The 22,125-nt window shown below is 44.1% G+C and overlaps 1 protein-coding gene across 5 annotated transcripts in view; it reads left to right on the forward strand.

The window, feature by feature from the left end:
* FMNL3 (formin like 3) overlaps positions 1-22,125 on the forward strand; it is a 285,433-nt gene that overhangs the window by 179,015 nt on the left and 84,293 nt on the right. For all 5 annotated transcript variants that reach the window (XR_004538810.1, XM_033938096.1, XM_033938095.1 and 2 more), the window contains exon 4: positions 1,880-1,956. Coding sequence is in view for 4 of the 5 variants with exons in the window: in XM_033938096.1 (XP_033793987.1) it covers positions 1,880-1,956 (77 nt within the window). In the remaining variant the exon portion in view is untranslated. The remainder of the gene's footprint in view (positions 1-1,879; positions 1,957-22,125) is intronic.

Consider the following 22,125-nt stretch of genomic DNA (forward strand, 5'->3'; position numbering starts at 1 on the left):
CTTCTTCATTTGTATTACTTCCTCAAGGCCTCACAGAACTACTACTCAGCTGCTCCCATCCTTTGATCCCAACAGACTAGGAGCAGGAGCTCCTGAGGACAAAATCTGCATGGTTAGTGGACTGTATCTCTTTCTGCTATGCTCGGCCTGCTACTGGAATGTCTTGTCACAGCGCATAATGTTACAGCAATGGCAACTTCAGTAGCTTATCTACATCCCACTCCCACTGAGGACATTTGTAAAGCAGCAACCTGGTCCTCAATTCATACTTTCACATCCCATTACTGTCTGGAGACTCATTCCAGATGGGATAGTTGGTTCAGCCAAGCAGTTCTACAAAGTTTATTTTCTAATTAGATGCCGACTTCCCTCCATCCCTTGCATATCAGCTAGGGAGTCTCACATGCGAGAATATGCTGCTTGCTTGTCTTGGGATAAAGCACAGTTATTTACCTGTAACAAGTATTATCCAGGGACAGTAGGCAGATATTCTCACAACCCTCCTACCTCCCCTAGTTGGCTTCTTAGCTTGTTTACTGAACTGATGGTCCCGTGAGCCGACAGGCAGGAAGGCACTTGCACGTGCGCAGTACGGGCGGTTTTGAGACTTCTAAAGAAGTTAGTGACCGTACACTTTAGCACTGTCCGTACAGAGCTTTGTAGATGACGTCACCCACGTGTGAGAATATCTGCCCGCTCTTCCTGGATAACACCTGTTACAGGTAAGTAACCGTGCTGTATCTGCATCACACTTTTGAATTCAGTACACAACAGTGGCTTTACTCTAGTCTACAGTATATAGTAAATGCCATTTGTAAGATATGACAAATGTGTAAATGAGGTGAGTCAGTCTCTAGAGAAATTCTTAGTAGCCTTAGATGCAGGAGTGCTGGCTTTGATGAGGGGCTTAAAAGTAATCGGTGAAGAAGGGCAGAGGTGGCAATCTTTTTTTACACAGACCCTTCTGGAGCTCTGAAGGAGGTCCCTGGCCCCTAGTAAAGGTCTTTTCCTCCTCTTCCCCCTACCCCAGGGGTACTCAACCCAGTTATCAGTGCATACCTAGCCAGTCAGGTTTGTTGGATCTCTACAGTGAATTAGCATGAGAGAGATTTACCAGGCCCTGCCTCTTTTATATGCAAATCTATCTCATGGATATCCTGAAAATCCAACGGGCTAGGTGTGTCCCGAGAACCTGGATCAGAAACACTGCCCTACCCCTCTGATTTAGATTATTTGCAAGATGTTTGCAGATTCAGCTACAGATTGGGTTGGGAGGGGTTCCTCTTAGAATGTTAGATTGTTTTCTGCCTATTAGTGGCTGGTTGATTATCTAATTGTGTCAATGTCATTTCATTTTCAAACATTATTCTTGGACTGAACATTTTTATTTAAATACACAGTTTCACTAAAGGTTAAACCAAAAAACAACAACAAAAAACATGTGGCTATAGTTGAGTCATTTGACAATTCATGTTATTAGGAATAGGGTTACCATATGGCTTCAGAAAAAGGAGGGTGGATTAAGATATCCAGGTTTTACTTCCATTTAAAGCAATGGAAGCAAAACCTGGATGTCTTAATCTGCCCTCCTTTTCCTGGAGCCATATGGCAACCTTAATTAGGAAGTACATACTTGCAGCTTCATTTACTTTCTTTGTCTGTTGGCTGATCTTGCTATATCTGAACAGGTCATTACTGATGATGTATGTTTTACAAAGAAAGGTTGGATAAATATCAAAGGATGGATGGGAGCTCATACTTGGTGGAGGGGACAGGTGAGCAGTAATGCTCATTGAACTGGTGAGGGAGGGCTCATTGATTGATTACTAGCAGAGAAAGAATCTGCTTCTGTGACTAATTCAAAATTGATTTTCTTTAGAAGTTCAGAAGAAGAGTCCAAGAATCAACCAAAGTATTGCGGGAACTGGAAATCTCTCTCCGGACCAATCACATTGGGTGAGTTTCTTCGTGTCTGGACTCCTAACAGCACTGCCTGGTCACTATAGCTTCTTCCCCGAAAACCTGAGATTTGAGTCTAATCCATACCACTCTCCTGGGTTTGGAGAATATGAGGAAATCCAACTGTCTGTCCAAAAAGAGACTGCTTCCTGTACCACACCCTTTGTTTCTCTAATGATGGCTATTAGTACTAAGACAGGACGAACAAAATTTTTTTCCAGAAGTTGCTAAACCCCTGTGTTATTGATATGGTGAGGACAATACACCATATATTGCTAGAGCAGAGGTTCTCAAGCCAGTCAGGTTTTCAAGGTATCCACAATAAATATACATGAGAGATTTGCATACAATAGAGGCAATGTATGTAGATTTACCTCATGTATATTCATTGTCATTCACACCAGGAATTCACTAGAAAATCACTGCTTGGGTGGTTATTTTTTTTTTTTTTTGGTGGAATGTATATTCATTGTGGATATCTTGAAAACCAGACTAGCTTAGTGTGTCCCAGGGACTGGGCTGAGAACCCTTGCACTAGAGCTTACTTTTAGAAAATGTCATTTTTCAAAATTAAAATGCCCAGTTTTAGATGTTCATAATAAGAACAAAACAGCTATTGCTTGCATGCTCAGTCTATATTTAAGATGGGGATTCCCATATCTGCCCTGGAGGAACCCCAGCCAGTTAGGTTTTCAGGATATCCACAATCCTAGTAGATTTGCATACCAAGGAGGCAGTGTATGCAAATCAATCTCATGAATATTGTGGATATCTTAAAAACCTGACTGGCTGGTGGGGTTCCCCCAAGACAGATTTTAGAAATCACTGATTTATGTTAAGAACATAAGAAGTTGCCTCCGCTGAGTCAGACCAGAGGTCCATCTTGCTCAGCGGTCCGCTCCCGCGGCGGCCCATCAGGCCTAGTGCCTGAACAGTGGTCCCTGATTAATTTTGTAACTTACCTCTAATTCCATCCCTATAATCTACCTCTATTCTTATGTTCAAATCTTTTTTTTTTTTATTGTGAATGCAAAACAACAGACAACTAAGAAAAGAACAAAGTCAAAAAAAGCAACATCCAACAATACAACAGTTGTGATTGTGTTTTGAGAGAACAAAAGCAGTAAACCCCATGCCCCACCTCCCCTAACCCACCCTACCAACAAAATCTCCTAACCCTCTCGTTCCCCCCACCCAGATAAACATACAGAAGATGACCAACAGGTCTCTAATATCCCAAAGACCAGTACTCTTCTGGCCCTTGGTAGCCACAGGAATGAGTCCCCAAAAGCAAAGAAAAAAAAAAGGGAAAGAGGGTGCCTGCAGTGACCGATCCCGGCGGTGAGCGCGTTGCACAGCAACAAAGCTAAGCAAGAGGGTTCAAAAGGAGACTACGTCCTCTAGGCGATAAGGAAGCCAAATAGACTCCCCAAACCAGTAGAAAACTACGTCTGCCAACGAGGGCGACCAGCCGCCTCTCGGGCCTCTCATGTGTCCAGATTATGCACCATAGATCTCCAGGTCCAAAAAGAGGGAGGTTCAGAAGCAGTCCAGCAGTTCAAAATGCATTTACGAGCAAGAAGACACACCTTATGACACCATAGGGGACCCCCCCGTAGGAAGGCCATGGAAGGCTCCAGGCAGGTCCAGAACCGGTTGCTCTACAGTACCCACAAGTGGACTCAGAAATAAGCCCCTTTTGTACGCTGAGAGATTGGAAAAACTGGGGCTCTTTTCCCTGGAGAAGCAGAGACTTAGAGGGGATATGATAGAGACTTACAAGATCTTGAAGGGCATAGAGAAAGTGGAGAGGGACAGATTCTTCAAACTTTCGAAAACTACAAGAACGAGAGGGCATTCGGCAAAGTTGAAAGGGGACAGATTCAAAACCAATGCTGGAATGCGCTACCAGAGGGCGTAATAGGACAGAGTACGGTATTAGGGTTCAAGAAGGAATTGGACAATTTTCTGGAGGAAAAGGGGATAGAAGGGTATAGATAGAGGACTACTACATAGGTCCTGGACCTGTTGGGCCGCCATGCGAGCGGACTGCTGGGCACGATGGACCTGTGGTCTGACCCAGCAGAGACACTTCTTATGTTCTTATGTTCCAACAATCCCAAAAGGAATGAACAAATGCATTGGTATCCCGGCCACATTTCAGACAGATGGGCGAGTCGATACCCCCAATTTTGTGTAATTGCACCTGAGTAAAATAGGCCCTATATACCACTCTCACATACCACTCTCGAAACAGCAATCCGGTGATCAAGCTAGGACCCCCCCCCTCGCAGGGCATGCATAATATTCCAATGACTAATATCCATATGAAGATCACGACCCCATCACTGATTTAACAGCTAGACCAGGCACAGTGGTGTAACAAGGGTAGGAGGTGCCCGGAGCGGTGGTGCCCCCTGTGCCATCTTTTCCACCCCCACACCTTCTGCACCAACCCCCTTGCTCCTTCCATACCCCCCTGCCACACTCATACCCTCTCTTCCCACCCCTGTAAGTCTTTACTTGCGCGAGCAGCTTCTCTGGCCTGCCACTCACGCTGGTGTTGCCTTTCCCTCTGACATCACTTCCTGGCCCTGCAACCAGGAAGTGATTTCAGAAGGGAGTCAGGCCAGCGCGAGCAGCAGGCTAGAGTAGTTGCTCACACTGGCAAAAATTTTAAAGAGGTTCCCTGATACTTAAATTTTGGCAATCCATTTGGGGTCAAATCAATAGGATATTAGAAGTTCCATTGGCATTGACATATGATGTAGTGCTGTTTGGTATGTTATTAATGCCCAAGAATCCAATAACTTCACATAACAATAAATTATTTCTCACCATGACAGGAGTTGCCATACAGCTTATTATGAAGAATTGGAAAAATTGGGACTGGTTAAACTATAGTTTTTGGTGGGAAACATTGTGCCAAACTTATAAGTTTGAACGTATGAGTTCAATGCATTTGAGACATTATAAGAAGTTCAAGGAAATTTGGGACCCAATACCAAAATTTTGTAAGAATTGATTATTAGTTCTGACCTTTGATTCTGCACATCCAGGATGGGTGGGTGGGGGGGGGGTATGTAATTAATTTATTATTAATTTATTATTTGATGGCGACTATAAACAAATACCTACTGTTACTGGGGATTCTGTATTTAAAATGTTATAGAAGCTGGTGTAACGACGAAAAAACCCCCAAACCAATCCCTATTCACTTTTCCTGGCACAGGCCAACTAAGACGAGTAAAAGAACTGGCCCACATCAATTTCTATATGAATTTTCAAAGCTAGGCCCACTACAAATACTCGTGGTAAACAGAGCTCGCAACTCTTTCAAACACCATAGTAGCAAGATCAAGGAAAGAAAATTGAAAAAAAATAGAATGCTCTAGTACACCCACCCCAACTAAATTTGGTAATTTCAAGGGATATTACCTAAACACCCGTTCAGTAAGAAACAAAGCTCAAATACTGCACGATTGGCTGGCGCAAACGAACCCTGATCTCCTATTCCTGACTGAAACATGGATGGTTTCAGACACAGATCCGATTATGAAAGAAATGCTACCCCAGGGTTACAAAATAATACCACTATCTAGAAACTGGAAAAAAGAGGGGTGGTATAGCGATAATTTTAAAAGAATCCTTTGACTATAGCAAAATAGACTCAAAAGACCTGGAAATATTAACTTGTAAGGTTACCAACACCCAGCTGGAAGAGACATTAACCATGACACTATTTTACATCCCCCCCAAAATGGTCTAGTACTAGAGAAGAGTTCTTCACCAACCTCACCATTAACACCCTAAAAGGAACATATAACTTACTACTGGGCAACATGAACGTTCACCTAGAGCAAGTGGATAAACCAAACGTGATAGAAATTGACACTTTCTTAACAACTCTCGGTTTCTCAATACCAAAACCAGAGAAAACACATGAAAAAGGCCACCAACTAGACATAGTTACCTTTTCGCAAAAAGAAACCCCTGACCCAAAGATCCAACATAACATAGGGGTCTGGAAAAAATGCATCTGGTCAGATCACTACATTTGTAATTTTGATCTTTATTGGCAAAAAAAATCATCCCAACCAAAATATAGAAGAAAAAACCCAAAACCAACCACAATTACCAGAAGAGGAATTATAAACCCAATAGAATTCTGGACCCATTACGAATTACAACCCAAAACGGTGGAAATACAAAACTTCCCAAACAAATGGGCAAAGTTCAGCAAAGAAGTGTTAGACCAAATAGCACCGTTCCAAACATACAAAAAGAAAGAAAGGGAACTAAATGAATGGTTCGACTCTGAATTACTAACTCTAAAACAGGAACTGAGAAAACTAGAAAGAACCTGGCAAAAAACAAACAAAGAAGACAAAATACACTGGAAACAAAAGATGAAAAACTACAAAATTCTGATTAGAGAAAAGCAAACAATACACTATGCACAAAAAATAGGGACACCCAAAACAAATAGCAAAGAACTGTTCAAATTGGTAAACAGATTAACAGACACCACCCAAATCATGCTACAGGATAATGAATGTATGCCCTCGACAGAAACCCTTGCCACCTTTTTCAACAATAAAATCGTAGACGTAAGAGCGACCATACCATCACCCACACCCAACTTCGACTTCCAATTTGAACCCCACGAAAAAGAAACCAGAGTAGACATGCTCTGGAACCATTTTGAACCTCCAACCTGGCACCAATTTCTAACCCTATTCAATAAATATACTAAATCAAACTGCCTACTGGTCGTATGTCCTTCCAAAATCTTGAAAGCAGCTACACTAGATTTTAAAAAGGATTTGTTTAACTGGATAACAACCACTCTCACTGAAGGAACATTCCACGAGGAAATAGGACATATACTAATCACACCCATTCCAAAAGACCAAAAAACTCACTAGCCCTGAAAATCAATTACAGACAGATAGCAAGCATTCCCTTATTCACCAAGCTGCTCGAAGAACTGGTCAACTTAGAGCTAGTGGACTATCTAGACAAATTTAACATACTTTGGACAAATTTGGAGGAGTGTGTGGCGCAGTGGTTGGAGCTACAGCCTCAGCACCCTGGGGTTGTGGGTTCAAACCCCATGCTGCTCCTTGTGACCCTGGGCAAGTCACTCAGTCCTCCATAGCCCCAGGTACGTTAGATAGATTGTGAGCCCACCGGGACAGAGAGGGAAAAATACTCGAGTACCTGATTGTAAAAACCGCTTAGACAACCTTGATAGGCGGTATATAAAAAACCTAATAAACTTGAAACTACTCAATGAACACCAATCAGGATTCAGAAAGAGTTATAGCATGGAGACAGTCCTAGCCTCGATCCTTAATCACCTATACAGCTTATTCAGCAAAGGTACAAGTGCTCTGATCTTACAACTAGACTTCAGCAGCACTTTTGATCTTGTTGATCATTAAATAATGCTACGCTGCCTAGATGGAATAGGAATTACGGGAAGAGTAAGGAACTGGATGCAGGGTTTCCTAACAAAGAGATCTTACCAGGTGTTTAGCGGTGGGACATAATCAAACACCTGGAAAAACCCCTCAGGTGTACCGCAAGATTCACCACTATCACCCACCCTATTCAACATTTACATATCATCCTTAGGACACTTCCTGAAAAAGCTAAACCTAAACTACTACATATATGCAGATGACATTTCCATTTTAATCCCAGTGAACAGCATAACAAACGAGACCTCAGAATACATTTTTCATATTATGACCGAAATAGAACAGTGGACAATAAAGTTCAAACTGAAACTAAACACAGAAAAAAAACAAAAAGTCTTCTTTGCAAGCCCAACAGACAAAATTACCAAAACAACGTTACATGTAAAAGTTTGCGACTACCCGATTACTAAAACAATAAAAATATTGGGAGTCACATTAGACACACATTTGACAATGGTTGAGCACACGAACATAATGGTAAAAAAGTGTTTCCTGACATTATGGAAGTTAAAGACCATCAAAAACTACTTTGACCCATTATCATTTAGATTACTAGTGCAATCGCTAGTGCTTTCTACACTGGACTGTTGCAATATCGTTTATATGGGTATACCCAAAAAAACTGTGCGGAAACTTAGAATTGTTCAAAACACAGTGGTCCACTTGATATTTGGACTGGAAAAAAGCGACCATGTCAGCTCCTACTACAGACTGCTTCACTGGCTGCCAATGGAGGCGCAAATAATATTCATATGTTTCAAGCTGGTCTGGGGACTAACTCCTACCTACTTGTTACCTCACTTCGTACTATACAGCCCTACAAGACAAATCAGAAACAGCAATCTATTTGCATACCCAATTACCAGCATTACCGGCTGCAAATACAAATCCTTTCTGGATAGAACTTTTATGTACCAAGCAAACAAACAACAACACTGGCTAGCCAACTACATTAATGAAATTAGACTGACCTATGACACCTTTAGAAAAGCTATAAAAACTGCCTTATTCGACAGAAATATCACCTAAAAAGTATCTACACAAAACACTAAATCAATTTCTAATATTGCAAACATGTCCACTTCTGTGTATAAATCTGATATTTCTAACATCTGTTAACTATCTATATATTGTATTTTGCTGCCTTTTTAAGTTTCTGCATGCTGTATTTCTCTTATCTCTGCATATTGTAACTCGCTGACTGTCCAGCTCTCTTCAATGTAAACCGCCTAGAAGTCTCACGACTGTGGCGGTATAGAAGAATAAAGTTATTATTATTATTGATCATTTGCATTATATTAAGTGTTTTTACACTTTTAGGAAGGGTGGGTGGGGATGGGGAGGGGTTATGTATTTATTCTATCATTTGAAGGAATTGAGTGCTGTCTATTTTGTAATTGACTGATATGTTGCACTTTGTGCTGGTTTTAAAATGACTAAAGATTTTTTTAAAAAAAGAGGTATGGTGGGATGGGGAAGGGAAGGTGTGAGCGTGGCATGGAGGGGGAGAAGAGAGGTGCTGGCACCCCCACTAAGACTGCAACCGGGGCACTCTGCCTCCGCCCCCTCCATCTTACTACACCTCTGACTACTCCAGTGCTTCTCCAACCTCTCCTGAAGGCGCACCTAGCCAGTCAGTTTTTCAGGATAACTACGATGAATATGTATAAAAGAGAGATGCATGCAGATTTATCTCGTGTATATTTATTGTGGCAATCCTGAAAACCTGACTGGCTAGGTGCGCCTTCAGGAAAGGTTGGAGAAGCACTGGACTGGCAAAAAGTAATTTTTTTTATTTTTTTATATTGCTTTCCCTAGGGATGAGTAGAGGGAAGAGGGCTGGGCTGGTGGAAACAGCTACTTGGTCAGAAAAGGAGTAGGAGGTATTTTATGGGCTTGGGAAATTCTGTTCTCTGGAGTGCCTCTGGCCGTGTTCTATTTCCCGTGACATAAGCAGATAGCAAATGAGTAAATTGGCAGGATGAGGATAGATTGACATCAGAAGTCCTCCCATGCACAGCTGAAGATGAGATGTCATCAGTAGGGCCATCTTGAACTAAGGCCCCGAATAAGGGGAAGGAACAGAAATGATTTTCTTTCTGAAGAGTGTCAGTAGAAGATTGCTCACCTTCAGCGGTGCAGGTAAATCAGCCCTCTTCAGGTGTCTTAGCGAGGAGAATTGAGTGAAGATATTCTAGTATCTTGATGTAGAGTAAAGACACTCGCATACACCTGTCCGGGTACAGCTGCAGTGGGAGAGGAAATGAGCAAGAGCGTAAGAGGGAAGGGTGACACATCCTGGCATGAGCTCTGCTTCCTGGCCACATAGCTTAGAATTGTTTTTCAGCTAACAGTGATTTGAACCGGGAATTATTGGTAAAGAGCTGTTATCTCAGTGTTTTGTGCGATGGGTCTGAGAGAGCTCATGGTTATACACTTGGAGATTAAACCTGGACTGTCAGGATGTTGGGGAAATAAAGAACATACAGCTGAGGAGGGAAGGCATAGGACGCAAGTGCCAATAGGGGCCTAGGTGGTATAGCTGATGACAATAATAGGGGGCTAGTGGAAAGTTATTGATCGTGCCCTCAGAATTTGAGGATGTTGTCCTAGGAAAGAAAGCTCACAGTGTTCCGTTATAACTCATTGACCTTTTATACCAATCTGTCCCTTGCAGTAAGGAAACTTCTGGAGGGAGATTTCAGGACCCAGGCTGGGATCACTTGCACAATCGGCCCCATATCTGACTCCTCACTCCCTCCTCCACTGTGTGGTGGTTTATTTGTCTTTCCAAAACAGCATTCGACCTCCTATTTATTTCTAAAGTGCCAAAGCCCCCAAAATAGAAGCCTGTATTCAGACAGGAAACAAGGGGGGGGCGGGGATCTGGAGAGCAGACAGACAGGAAATGGGCCGTTCCTCAGCCTCAAGAGAGGAAACAAACCTAAGAGAGGCAGCTCTGGTTTGGAATCAGACCGATTCATGTGCCAGGTCATAGCATGCATTTCTGTTCTGCAAAGAATACACGCAGTATCCCTTAGCCAGGGAGCTGGTCCTGTCCTAGCCTTTGGGCCATGGCTTTGTTGTTACTTTGATCGAGAATGGAAGAGAATTACAGCCTTTTTTTAATGCTTTTAAATGAAAGCTGTACTTAGTATGCATGCTGTACTGTTTTGATTTTTTTTTTTTTAAATCTGGCACAGATGTACTTTTTTATTTATTTATTTATTTATTTATTTATTTTCAATCCAGCAAGGTTTGTTTTTTTTTCTCTGTATTTTTACTTCATCAGAACAGGCTAGGGTCTAGTACCATGAAATTTCATTCATAATTACCTGGGGGTTTTCTCCCTCTATTTTAACCTCCCAAGAAATTCCTTTAAGAAGCTTATTTTCAAAGCACTTAGACACAGAAAGTACCATAGAAACCTAATGTGTGTCTAAGTGTTTGAAAATGAGTCCCTTAGTCTAGTTATTGCTTGGCTGGGATATGTTCCCCAGTGCCCAGCAGTCATGGGCCCCAAATCCAGTCACCTGGTGTCACATTCAAGTGGTGACCTGCTCCCCCTAGGGGTGTGAATACTGCCTCCGGAACAATTTCAGCTATTCTGTGAAGTGGAGGGGCCAACTCACATCAGACCGTGGACCTTTCTCATGGCAGTGTAAAACACTTGTTACCTAGGCCACTGAACTACCGTATATACTTGAATACAAACTGAGATTTTGGGGCCCAAAAGTGGGGGCCTCAGTTTATATTTGGGTCAGCGCCCACCCACACTTCCTCCTGGACCTGTTCCAGGCCTGTGCCAGGCCTGCCATACAACCTGGTGGTTCAGTGGTGAGCCAGGATAGGAGGGATCCCTCTCGCCTCCTGTCCAGGCCGACTCTAAAAACTTTCACCTCCCTCCCACCTCCCTGGTGTACCTTTCAAATTTCTAGTATTTGAGCAGTGAACAGGGCAGGAGCAATCTTCCTGTGTGCCTGCCCCCTACAGAGCTGCTGGATGTAGGCCGGGCAGGAGGGATTCCTCCCACTTCCTGTCCCAGCTGACTAAAAACTTTCACCTCCCTCTCACCTCCCGGCAGTCATTCAGCTAGCGGCTCTGAGCAAGGCAGGAGCGCAAAATGATCCCTCCTCCCCTGGTTCACCGCTGGACCACCAGGGATTTTAAAGGTATGCCGGGGAGGTGGGAGGGATGTAAGTTTTTAGTCGATTGAGACAGGAGGTGGGAAGAATCCCTCCTGTCCCGGCCCATCGCTGGACCACCAGGTGTTACAGCAGGCCCGGTGGAGGCCTTCAAGGCATCAGGAGGGAGGGGAGACAGGATACAGAGCCTGGCAAGGCATGGGGGATGGGGGACAGAGCTGGGCAAGGGAGGGAGGGAGGAGGGCTGGAGGGGGGATATATATGAGGGGGAAGAGGCGGGGTTGTAGAGTTGGGGAGGTACAGGGTGATGGAGGCACAGGTCCAGGGCACCCAGTGCACTTGGGTATCTAGGGCCCACCAAGGAATTAATCGTGTCCTGTACTGCACATGTGACATGCCATGCGCACTTCTGCCTGTTCCTCATTCCCAGCACAGTTCGGTGATTGTATGCACTTTTGCAGACTTGCATTCGGGGATTACAGATCAATCCCCATCCATGAAGTGATGCATTTTTAGACAATTTGCTATATATTCATTTTCTTTGTTAATAGTAACTGTGAAAACTACTTCTTGATTGCTGTGTGTACTGCCAACTCTCACAGCATTGACAACTGTCTGGCTTTTTACTGGCTTCTATAGATTTTTACATTAATATGCAAAGCATGAAGGGTAAGATTAGGGCATTGTTAAATCAGGCACATAGTAGGGGCGTAGCCACCATTGAGCAAGCTTGGCAAAAATCCCAGGTTCGCCCAATGGTAGGGGCCGTCTGCTGCTGAGATGAAGTGCTGTCCTCCCAGCCTGGCTCACCACCTTGCAATCTGGCATTTCTTTATCCTTTCTCTTTTCTTCCCCCCCCCCCCTTCCCATGACTTCGTTATCTCTGCCTGCACCCTCCCACCCCCACAGTTCTCCAGAATTACATTGTATTGTTAGCAGCAATAAAGACAAGATGTCTTCTGCTGACCCCAGACATTTTGCCTCTGCTGCATACTGCCTCCAACGATGCAACTTCCTGTTGGCAAGAAATGGCATAGGGAAGTTGTCTGGACTGAATAGAGGCAGTCTGTCTTTATTTCTGCTGCTGACAGGGTGGGGGCAGAGAGAGATACCTAACTTAGTGGCATAGTAAGGGGAGGCGAGGGATGCAGACCACCCCCGGCGACGTCTTGGCAGGGGCGCTGGTACCTCTCCTCCTCTCTGCTCTACCTCTTGAAATGTTGACTGGCACGAGCATCATCTTCCACCTCCTGCTCGCACCGGCCTTGGCTCCCTTCTGACATCACTTCCTAGTTACAGGACCAGGATGTGACATCAGAAAGGAACTGAGGCTGGTGTGTGCAGGAGGGGGAAGATGCTACTTCTGCCAGCCAACATTTCAAGAGGTATTTGCAGGGGAAGGGGGGTGGTGTTTGAGTAGTGGGGAAAAGTAGGAGGCACATGGCATGGTGATGCTGGGCACCACTGCCCTGGGCACCTCCCTTCCTCACTATGTCACTGACCTAATTCATGGGATGAAGGGAAAGGAGAAAGAAAAATGCCAGAGCATGGGGAGGAGGGTGGAAAAGAAGAGGTGAAAGTTGTTGGACTTGGAGGGGGGAGTAGAATAGAAAGTAGAATTAAGCTGTGGATTGCGTTGCCAGAGGTTGTGGTAAAAGCGGATAACATAGCTGGTTTTAAGAAAGGTTTGGACAAATTCCTGGAGGAAAAGTCCATTGTCTGTTATTGAGAAAAACATGGGGGAAGCCTCTGCTTGCCCTGGATCGGTAGCATGGAATATTTGCTACTCCTTGGGTTTTGGCCAGGTACTGATGACCTGGATTGGCTACTGAGATTGATGGACCATTGGACTGACCCAGTAAGGCTATTCCTATGTTCTTATGTTAAAGAAGAGAGAGAGATGCTGGGTCTATCTGGGGGAGGGGGGGGGGGTGGGAGAGTGAAGGGAAAGATATTGGAACAGGGGTGGGTGGAGTGGAGTGGAAAAAGAGAGGGTGTTGATGCGTTTTGCATCCAGCTGCCTCAGAAAACCCGACACTGACTTTATTCGTGCCGGTCTCACGATCTGTTGAAAAGTGAAGAGAAGCAACAGATCGTGAGACTGGCACAAATAAAATCATTGTCGGGTTTTCTGAGGCAGCTGGATGCGAAAGACCCGCCTAAGCCTTTGCTCCGTTCCAGCGCAGATAAGTTAAAAAAAAAAAAAAAAAGTTTATGCAAGCTTTAACTGTCAAGATGTAAAGCCATGTTATGTGCTGTGATTGAAAAAGGAGAGTTTTCCTGCTGCTGAAGCTCTGCTCCAAGTCTGGTCTCTTACAAACTTTTTTTTCTGAGCACCCAAAAAAAACCCAAACATGCTACATTGTATTTGAATTCAGAAACACTGAGGACTTTCTTTGGCTTGTTACATTGTATTAGATTGTCCTTGGTGACACGTGTGGTTATTAAGTATCCCTGGTGTGTTGGGTATTCTCCTGCTTTGGGAAAGGTGCATCTCTGATTCCTTGCATTTTAGTTTCCATTTTCTGTACATGCAGAGTCTGGACTTCTTGAGTTTTCCCAGTTCTGTTTTTGCCTTCATATTAGAGAATGACACGGTGACAAAATTCATCACCGTTCCCGTCCCCGCGGATAACTGCGGGAAATAATCCCATGTCATTTTCTACTGCCTATTTCATCCTCTGTCTTTCTACACCAGCATTCTTCAGAGCAAAGCTTGTGGGTCAGTGGTTGTGGCCATTCATACTCTGATTCTTCCCTCTCTCTTTAAAGAATGACATGAAGATGGTTTCCCGCGGTTATCCGCGGGGACGGGAACGGTGATGAATTTTGTCACCGTGTCATTCTCTACTTCATATCACTATTAGTGATCTGGGGTCCCTTGTTTCATATTTTTTTTGCGGTGTCTGTGTTTTGCATATGTGACCAAGGTGTGGTATTCTTCTAGCATGTAGTCTATGTGTTGAGATCTGTAACAGGTACTGTTTGTTGCTTTTGAGTCCTGGAAATTGGTGCTGAACTATTTCTCCAGTATGGCATTACATTCAGAGTACCTACTTCCTGTTAGCGGTTGCTTGTTCTGTATTTGAGGTAGAGAATGACACAGTGACAAAATTCATCACCGTTCCCGTCCCCGCGGATAACCGCGGGAAATAAACCTATGTCATTTTCTAGTGTCTATTTCATCCTCTGTCCTTCTACACCAGCATTATTCGAAGCAAAGCTTGCGGGTCAGTGGTTGAGGCCATTCATACTCTGATTCTTCCCTCTTTCCTTAAAGAATGACATGAAGATGGTTTCCCGCGGTTATCCGTGGGGACGGGAATGGTGATGAATTTTGTCACCATGTCATTCTCTAATTTGAGGCTCTGTCTACAGCAATGATAGACGTAAGATATTCTCTGGTGGAGAGACCTGTAGCAGTTGGACTGGTTCTGTTTTTCCAGCAGGAAGTATAAGGGTGGGTGGGAGGAGGGTGAGATTACATTACTATTTTAAATAGGGAAAGGTTATTGAAAGAATCTATGTTTTTGTGTTTTTATTGATTAGTCATTGGGTGGGATAAAATAGTTTGCTCATGTATGTTTGTAAGATGAATGTGCTTTTATTGATTTACTTTATGTATACATATTTGTGTTTTGCACTGTTGATGTTTGGAAAATCAATAAAGAATTTTTTTAAAAAAGGAAGTATATTGGTATTTTTGATTGCTGCCTTTTTATAGGTATTATAGGTAGGGTTCTCTGAGTCCTGGACATTAGTGGTGCTTTATTATGACAGGTTTTCTACAAGTAGGTCTGAAAAGTGGTGAGGTTTGATTGCTAAAGCTCTGAATAAATCGTCATCGTCGTCCCCCCCCCCCCTGTTCCTGACTGTAGTAGGAGAGATGGTGCTACAATCAAGTAGAGAATGACACTCTGACAAAATTCATCACCGTTCCCGTCCCCGCGGATAACCGCGGGAAATAATCCCATGTCATTTTCTAGTGTCTATTTCAACCTCAGTCCTTGTACACCAGCATTCTTCAAAGCAAAACTTGTGGGTCAGTGGTTGTGGCCATTCATACTCTGATTCTTATGAGCCAAGGATAATGAAGCCATTGTGACATCACTGATGTGATTGGCTCTTAGGCACTGGTGGAATGAGGCATTATGACATCACAATATCTACTTTGGATACCAGAGACTGTCATTCTGTAGTGTCTATTTCAACTTCAATCCTTCTACACCGGCATTCTTCAAAGCAAAGCCTGCGGGTCAGTGGTTGTGCCCAATTATACTCTGATTCTTCCCTCTTTTCTTAAAGAATGACATGAAGATGGTTTCCCACGGTTATCCACGGGGACGGGAATTTTGTCACCGTGTCATTCTCTACTACAATGGTCCATTTTAATTTTTTCACCCAGGCCTCATTTAGTTCTAGTAGGTTCCAGAGTTTAGGAGGGGGGACCCTTTCAGATTTTTTATTCAGTCACTTGAGTATGTGTCGCTCAAGCATGTGACATACTAAGCTCATTTTTGGGAAACGAAACGAAAGTATGATCATGTTTTGCCCTTTGTTGATAAAGCTTCACTGGCTCCCAGTTCGCTTTAGGATCCAGTTTAAATGCGCATGCATAATCTTCAAGCTTCTCTATGGAATATTTGATCCTGGCTTGGAAGATTAATACTTGAGGCTACTTCCTATTAGAGAGTTGCGCGGGGACAGAAATCCCACCCGTCCCCACCCGTCCCCGCCAAAGTCCCACCCGTCCCCACCCGTCCCCGCGAGGAATCCCACCCGTCCCCACCTGTCCCCGTGAGGAATCCCTCCATCTCCACCCATCCCCGCGAGGAATCCCCTCCGTCCCCACCCGTCCCCACGAGGAATCCCCTCCGTCCCCGCCCATCCCTATAAACTTCAGAAATAGTTATTTCATTTAATTATGCTACTGAATTAAAGGCTCTGGTAGAAACCCATTTACAAATAAGCAAAAAGACTTTATTAATTTGAAAATATTAATTGGGAAGAATACATACTTTGTAAACGGGTTTCTACCAGAGCCTCTAATGTTTATAAATTTTTATCAACACAACTAATATACTACTTTATCCTGAAGCAAAAAAAAAAAAAAAGAAATAGAATTCTTTTCCTACCTTTGTTGCCTGGTTTCTGCTTTCCTCATGTTCTCATTCAATTCCTTCCATCCACTGTCTCTCTTCCTTCTGCATCTTCCATTTGCTCTGTTACTGTGCCTCTCCCTTTCTTCCCCCTTCCAAATTGGTCTGGCACCCATCTTGTTCTCTCCGCTCCCCCCATAGTCTGACATCTGTCCTCTTCCCTGCCAGCGTCTCTCTCTTCCTCATTTCCTTTCAGTGTCCTTCTTCCCCCATCTTCCCCATGTCCTTTCAGCGTCCTTTTCCACCCCTTTGTCTTCCCCAAGTGCTTTCAGCATCCTTCTCCCCCCTCTGTCTTCCACAAGTGCTTTCAGAGTCCTTCCCCCCCTCTGTCTTCCACAAGTGCTTTCAGAGTCCTTCCCCCCCTCCTGTCTTCACCATGGCCTTTCAGCGTCCTTCTCCCCCCTCCTTCTCTACCGCCCCGGTTGCAGCACAGCCGGCCAGGTCCCCTTACTTTTGTGGCACTTCCCCGACCGACCGATAACAGCCCGGGTCCGACAAACCTCCCTGCCCTTAACCGCGAATCTAAATTACCTTCTTACAGCTGCTGTAAGAAGGTAATTTAGATTCGCGGCTACAGGGCAGGGAGGATTGTCGGACCCGGGCTGTTATCGGTCGGTCGGGGAAGTGCCACAAAAGTAAGGGGACCTGGCCGGCTGTGCTGCAACCGGGCCGGGGCGGGCCGGGCTGGGCCGGGGCGGGGCGGACCGCCCCCCTCCCTTGGTAGCCACTCGAACCGCGAGGCTACTCTCCTTCTCCTTACCTGCCCTGCCTGCAGCACAGAGCCGAACGGAAGTCTTCCTGACATCAGCGCTGACGTCGGGAAGACTTCCGTTCGGCTCTGTGCTGCAAGCAGAGAAGGTAGGGAGAAGAAGAGCCGTGCGACTGAGTACATCCAGCCCCGCAGGAGCCCCGCGACCCTCGGAGACGTCCCCACGGGATCCCCGCGACCCTAGGGGGCGTCCCCACGGGATCCCCGCGACCCGAAGGGGGAACCCGCGGGATGCCCGCGGGTCCCGCGGGATTCCCGTCGTCCCCGTTCCCGTGCAGCTCTCTACTTCCTATCTTGACTTTAGAAAATCACTATAAACACACCTGTTTTATATGTTTCCTCTTAGTCATGTTATTATCAAATCTATTATCAAATCTATTATGATTCTTAACAGCTTTTACTTGCTAATTGAGCTATTGTCTTAACTTTTATTGATTTTTACCTGATGTATCCTTTTTACTGATTGTCTTTATCTTGTATCAGATATTAATTGTTTATTTTGCATTTTAAGTATTGGCTGTATGTTACCCTTTATTGTGAACTGCTTCGAACTTTTGGTATAGCGGTATACAAGAAATAAATTATTATTATTATTATTATTTTGTCTCCTTATGATGGAATACCCTTAGACTTTGCCATTTGAGAAACACACAAAGATACAAGTTAGCCTTCCCTTCATGTAAGGGAATTAAATCTGCTGGGAATCTCAGTCGATCTTTTATTTTCAAGTTTGTAGAGGTCTGGAATGAACTTCCTGACTCCATTAGGCTTTTAGGCCAACTTCAATTATTTTGTAAATTCCTGAAAACTTTGTTGTTCTCGCAATTTTTAAATGGTTTAACTACAGCCTCAACGAAATGATAATATTATAGTTATTTTTTTAATGCTTTTTTTATGTACTTTAGTTTTTAATTAGTTCTTCATTCTCCTATGTTTTCTGCTATGTACTCTAGTCTTAATTATATGTGAACCGAGTCGTGCTCCACTGGGAGATGACCCGGTATATAAACCAAAGATTAGATTAGATTAGATAGTTCAGTGTGTGTCACTTAATCAACAGTGTCATTTCTTCATGTGTCACTTCAGTGTATGTTGTATTTCCCCTCAACAGTTCATAATGGGCAGAGGCCCCTATTTCCGACCCATAACAGGCACCGGCTTTCACAGTGAGAAACTGGCAATCCTGATGGAGCACCTGCGATTGCTGGATCTAGAAGATGTCTATTATCCCCCAACACTGCACCTTACCTTGTGCTCAGCAGCACATCCTGATTCTTGGCATGGCAGCGGTCTCAGCTAGAGTAGTTGTGACTCTAGACGTGAAGGGTATGAATCCATGTCCTTTCTCCCTGTAGCTCTATGCACTGTTGGTATGCTATGAGGCGAGAACAGCCACTGACAAAAGCAAAGAGCTTCTAAACTGGAGGGGTGGAAAGGATTGCATAGTACGGATTTCCATCAGCACTAAAAGTACTGGGAGACTCCAAGGCAGGATTCAGGGTATACAGCTTGGCAAGGGGAAGAAGTATGGATTAACCACAATTTATCAATTTATCAACCGATTGCTCATTCCTCTTAACACTTCTCGCTTTCTTCGATCGACGACTCAAAAGCTCCTTACAGTCCCTTCACTAAAAATCATTGGCACTAGAAGACACAATATGTTCTCAGTAATGGCTCCCCAATTGTGGAATGCTCTTCCTCATTATATCAGAGAAGAAAAAGACCTCAGTCAATTTAAAAAACTTCTAAAATGTTGTCTTTTTAAAGACGCGTTCAATCTTTAACCTTCTTCTTTAGATACAAATATTATTACCCCTCCCCATGTTTCATCCCTTATTTTCTCTCTCTTCTTAAGCTATGAAGATGTAATTTTACCCCTTTATCCTTACGTTTCATCTCGCCTCAAAATTGTTAGTTCTAAGATTTTTGTGTGTTGTTTACTTATTGAAACCCGTTTTATGAAGTTGTAAATCGCTTAGTAATTTGAATAAGCTATTCATCAAATATAAATAAAAACCTGAAACCTGATTAAACAATTTTATAAGCAAACCCAGTTAAATATCAGACACTGATGATGCACGTGTGAGCTGAAATGATGCTGTTGGTTAAGTGAATTCACGCTGAACTGACACATATGTAAATGTGGTGGTTGCTTAAAAGACACATGCTAAACTGTTGCATGCTTAAAGTGTCAGGCAGTCTTTCAGATGTGCTCAGAACTTGAGAGGTTACCATTATTGCTACTACTATTTTACATTTCTATAGCGCTGATAGGCATACGCAGCGCTGTACCACAGCTTATTTAAGAGACGGTCTCTGCTCAGTAGAGCTTACAATCTAAATTAACAGACAACAGGAGAAGCAGGAGCTTAGGGAGTTTCTCAGGGTGCTTAGGGTGAGTTAAATGCATTCTCGAAGAGGTGGGCTTCTACTCTGGATTTGAATAGTTCCAGGGATGGAGTTTGGTATTCTGATTCAGGCAGTTTGTTCCAGGCGTATGGGTGCAGCAAGAGAGAAAGGGCGCAGTCTGGAGTTGGCAGTAGAAGAGAAGGGTACAGATAGAGAGATTTGTCTGATGAATGGAGCTTCCGGGGAGTTGTGTAGGAAGAGAGGAGAGATGTTAAGGAGCTAAAGAGTGAATACACTTGTAGGTCAATAAGAGGAGTTTGAACTGTATGCGGAAGTGGATGGGGAGCCAGTGAAGTGACTTGAGGAGAGGGGTGATGTTACCATAGCGATTCTGGTGGAATATAAGTTGTGCAGCAGCATTCTAAATGTCTTGAAGGGGAGAGAGATGGTTACACAAGAGGCCAGTGAGAGCTGGTTGCACTAGTCGATGCGAGAGGTGATGAGGGATTGGATAAGGGTTTTGGTAGTGTGCTCAGAGCGGAAAGTTCAGATTTTGGTGATGTTATAGAGAAAGATGCCACAGGTTTTGGTGGTCTGTTGGATTTGTGCAGAGAAGGAGAGAGAAGAGTCAAAGATGACACCAAGGTTGCGAGTTGACGAGACAGGGAGGATGAGAGTATTATCCACTGAGACAGAGAGTGTGTGTGTGGGGGGGGGGAGGGGGGAGATGTAGGTTTGGGTGGAAGGATAAGTAGTTTAGGCTTGACCATGTTTAGTTTTAGGTGATGGCAGGGCATCCAGGCAGCAATGTCAAACAAGCAAGCTGAGACTTGTACTTGGATTCCTGTAGAGATAAAGAGGTAGATCTGGGAGACATCAGCATAGAGGCGATATTGAAAACCATGGGAGGAGATCAGAGCACCAAGGGATTGAGTATAGATGGCGAAAAGGTCCTATGACAGAGCCCTAATGTAACCCAATCGATAGTGGGATAACAGTGGAAGAGGATCCACCACTGCATACAATAAAGGTGCGATGTGAGAGATAGGGAGAGAACAGGGCCCTGGAGTCCAAGTAAGGACAGTGTGTCAAGGAGAAGGCAGTGGTCAACACTGTTGAATGCAGCGGATAGATGAAGAAGGATGAGGTTAGAGTAGTGGCTTTTGGATCTGGCTTTTTACCAGATTCCATAGAGTTTTACATTAATATATGAAGCTAGATCAACTGATGCCTCTGGACATTTGTCAGAACTTAAAACCTCAATATGCCGATCTCCAAATTTTCCCCCTGTGTCAGCGAGACTTCCCTACCAGCTTGTAGTAGCAGTGTCTGTGCATAGGAATCTAGCCAATGGGAAAGTGATGGAGGTGGGAATAATGAAAGGCTATGGTTAGGATCCAGCCAATGGCAGGAAGGAGTGGAGAACAAGGATATTGTTGTTGTCTCAGGAAGGGAGGAGATGAGCTGGGGAGAATTCTTGTATGTCAAAAGTGAAGTTTCTTCTTATGTTGTGGGGTGTGTAAAAGAAATGAAATACATGGTCGATTCACATTATTATGACCAATCAGATGCCATGGGAGTGACTCAGTAAGATACTGGGTGGTTGCTAGAGGTATCTGGAGCCATGTGGACTGCAGTGCATCCAATAGTTGCTGACGGGTGCGTGATGGTGGACCCAGTCATTGAACATGTCGATCAAGGTGGTTCCAAATGTGCTCAATTGGGTTAAGGTCTGGGGAATTCGAAGGCCAGGGAAGTGGCTGAAAATCTTGGTTGTGCTCTGTGAACAATTCTGGCGATATGACATGTCTCAATGTCCTGCTGAAAGATTCCATAGGAAAGACTGTCAGCATGTACAGGTGTAGTTGATTGGCAAGGATGGAGAGAGATCCATATCGGTTGAGAGTGCCTTCCAGAGGTATCAAGAGACTCAGACCATACCAAGAAAGCATTCCCCAGACCATAATGCTGCTGCCATCAGCTTGTATATGCCCAACAATGGTTGCTGGGTGTTTGTTCTCAGCGGTCTCACACCTGACACGCCAACGTCCATCTGTTTTATGGAGCGCAGAATGTGATTCATTGGAGAAGGCAACCTCTGCCAGTTGATGCAAGTCCAATGTTGGCACTCCTGTGCAAATGGCAGCCGTTTTTTGCGATGAACCCTCGTGAGTTTGGGTGCCGTCACCAGCCGTCTGCTCCAGAGCCCCATTCACAACAGTGTTTTCTGTACAGTCATTTTGGACGTATTTTGG

Source organism: Geotrypetes seraphini, chromosome 3 (assembly GCF_902459505.1).
Source record: "Geotrypetes seraphini chromosome 3, aGeoSer1.1, whole genome shotgun sequence".
Classification (NCBI taxonomy): domain Eukaryota; kingdom Metazoa; phylum Chordata; class Amphibia; order Gymnophiona; family Dermophiidae; genus Geotrypetes; species Geotrypetes seraphini.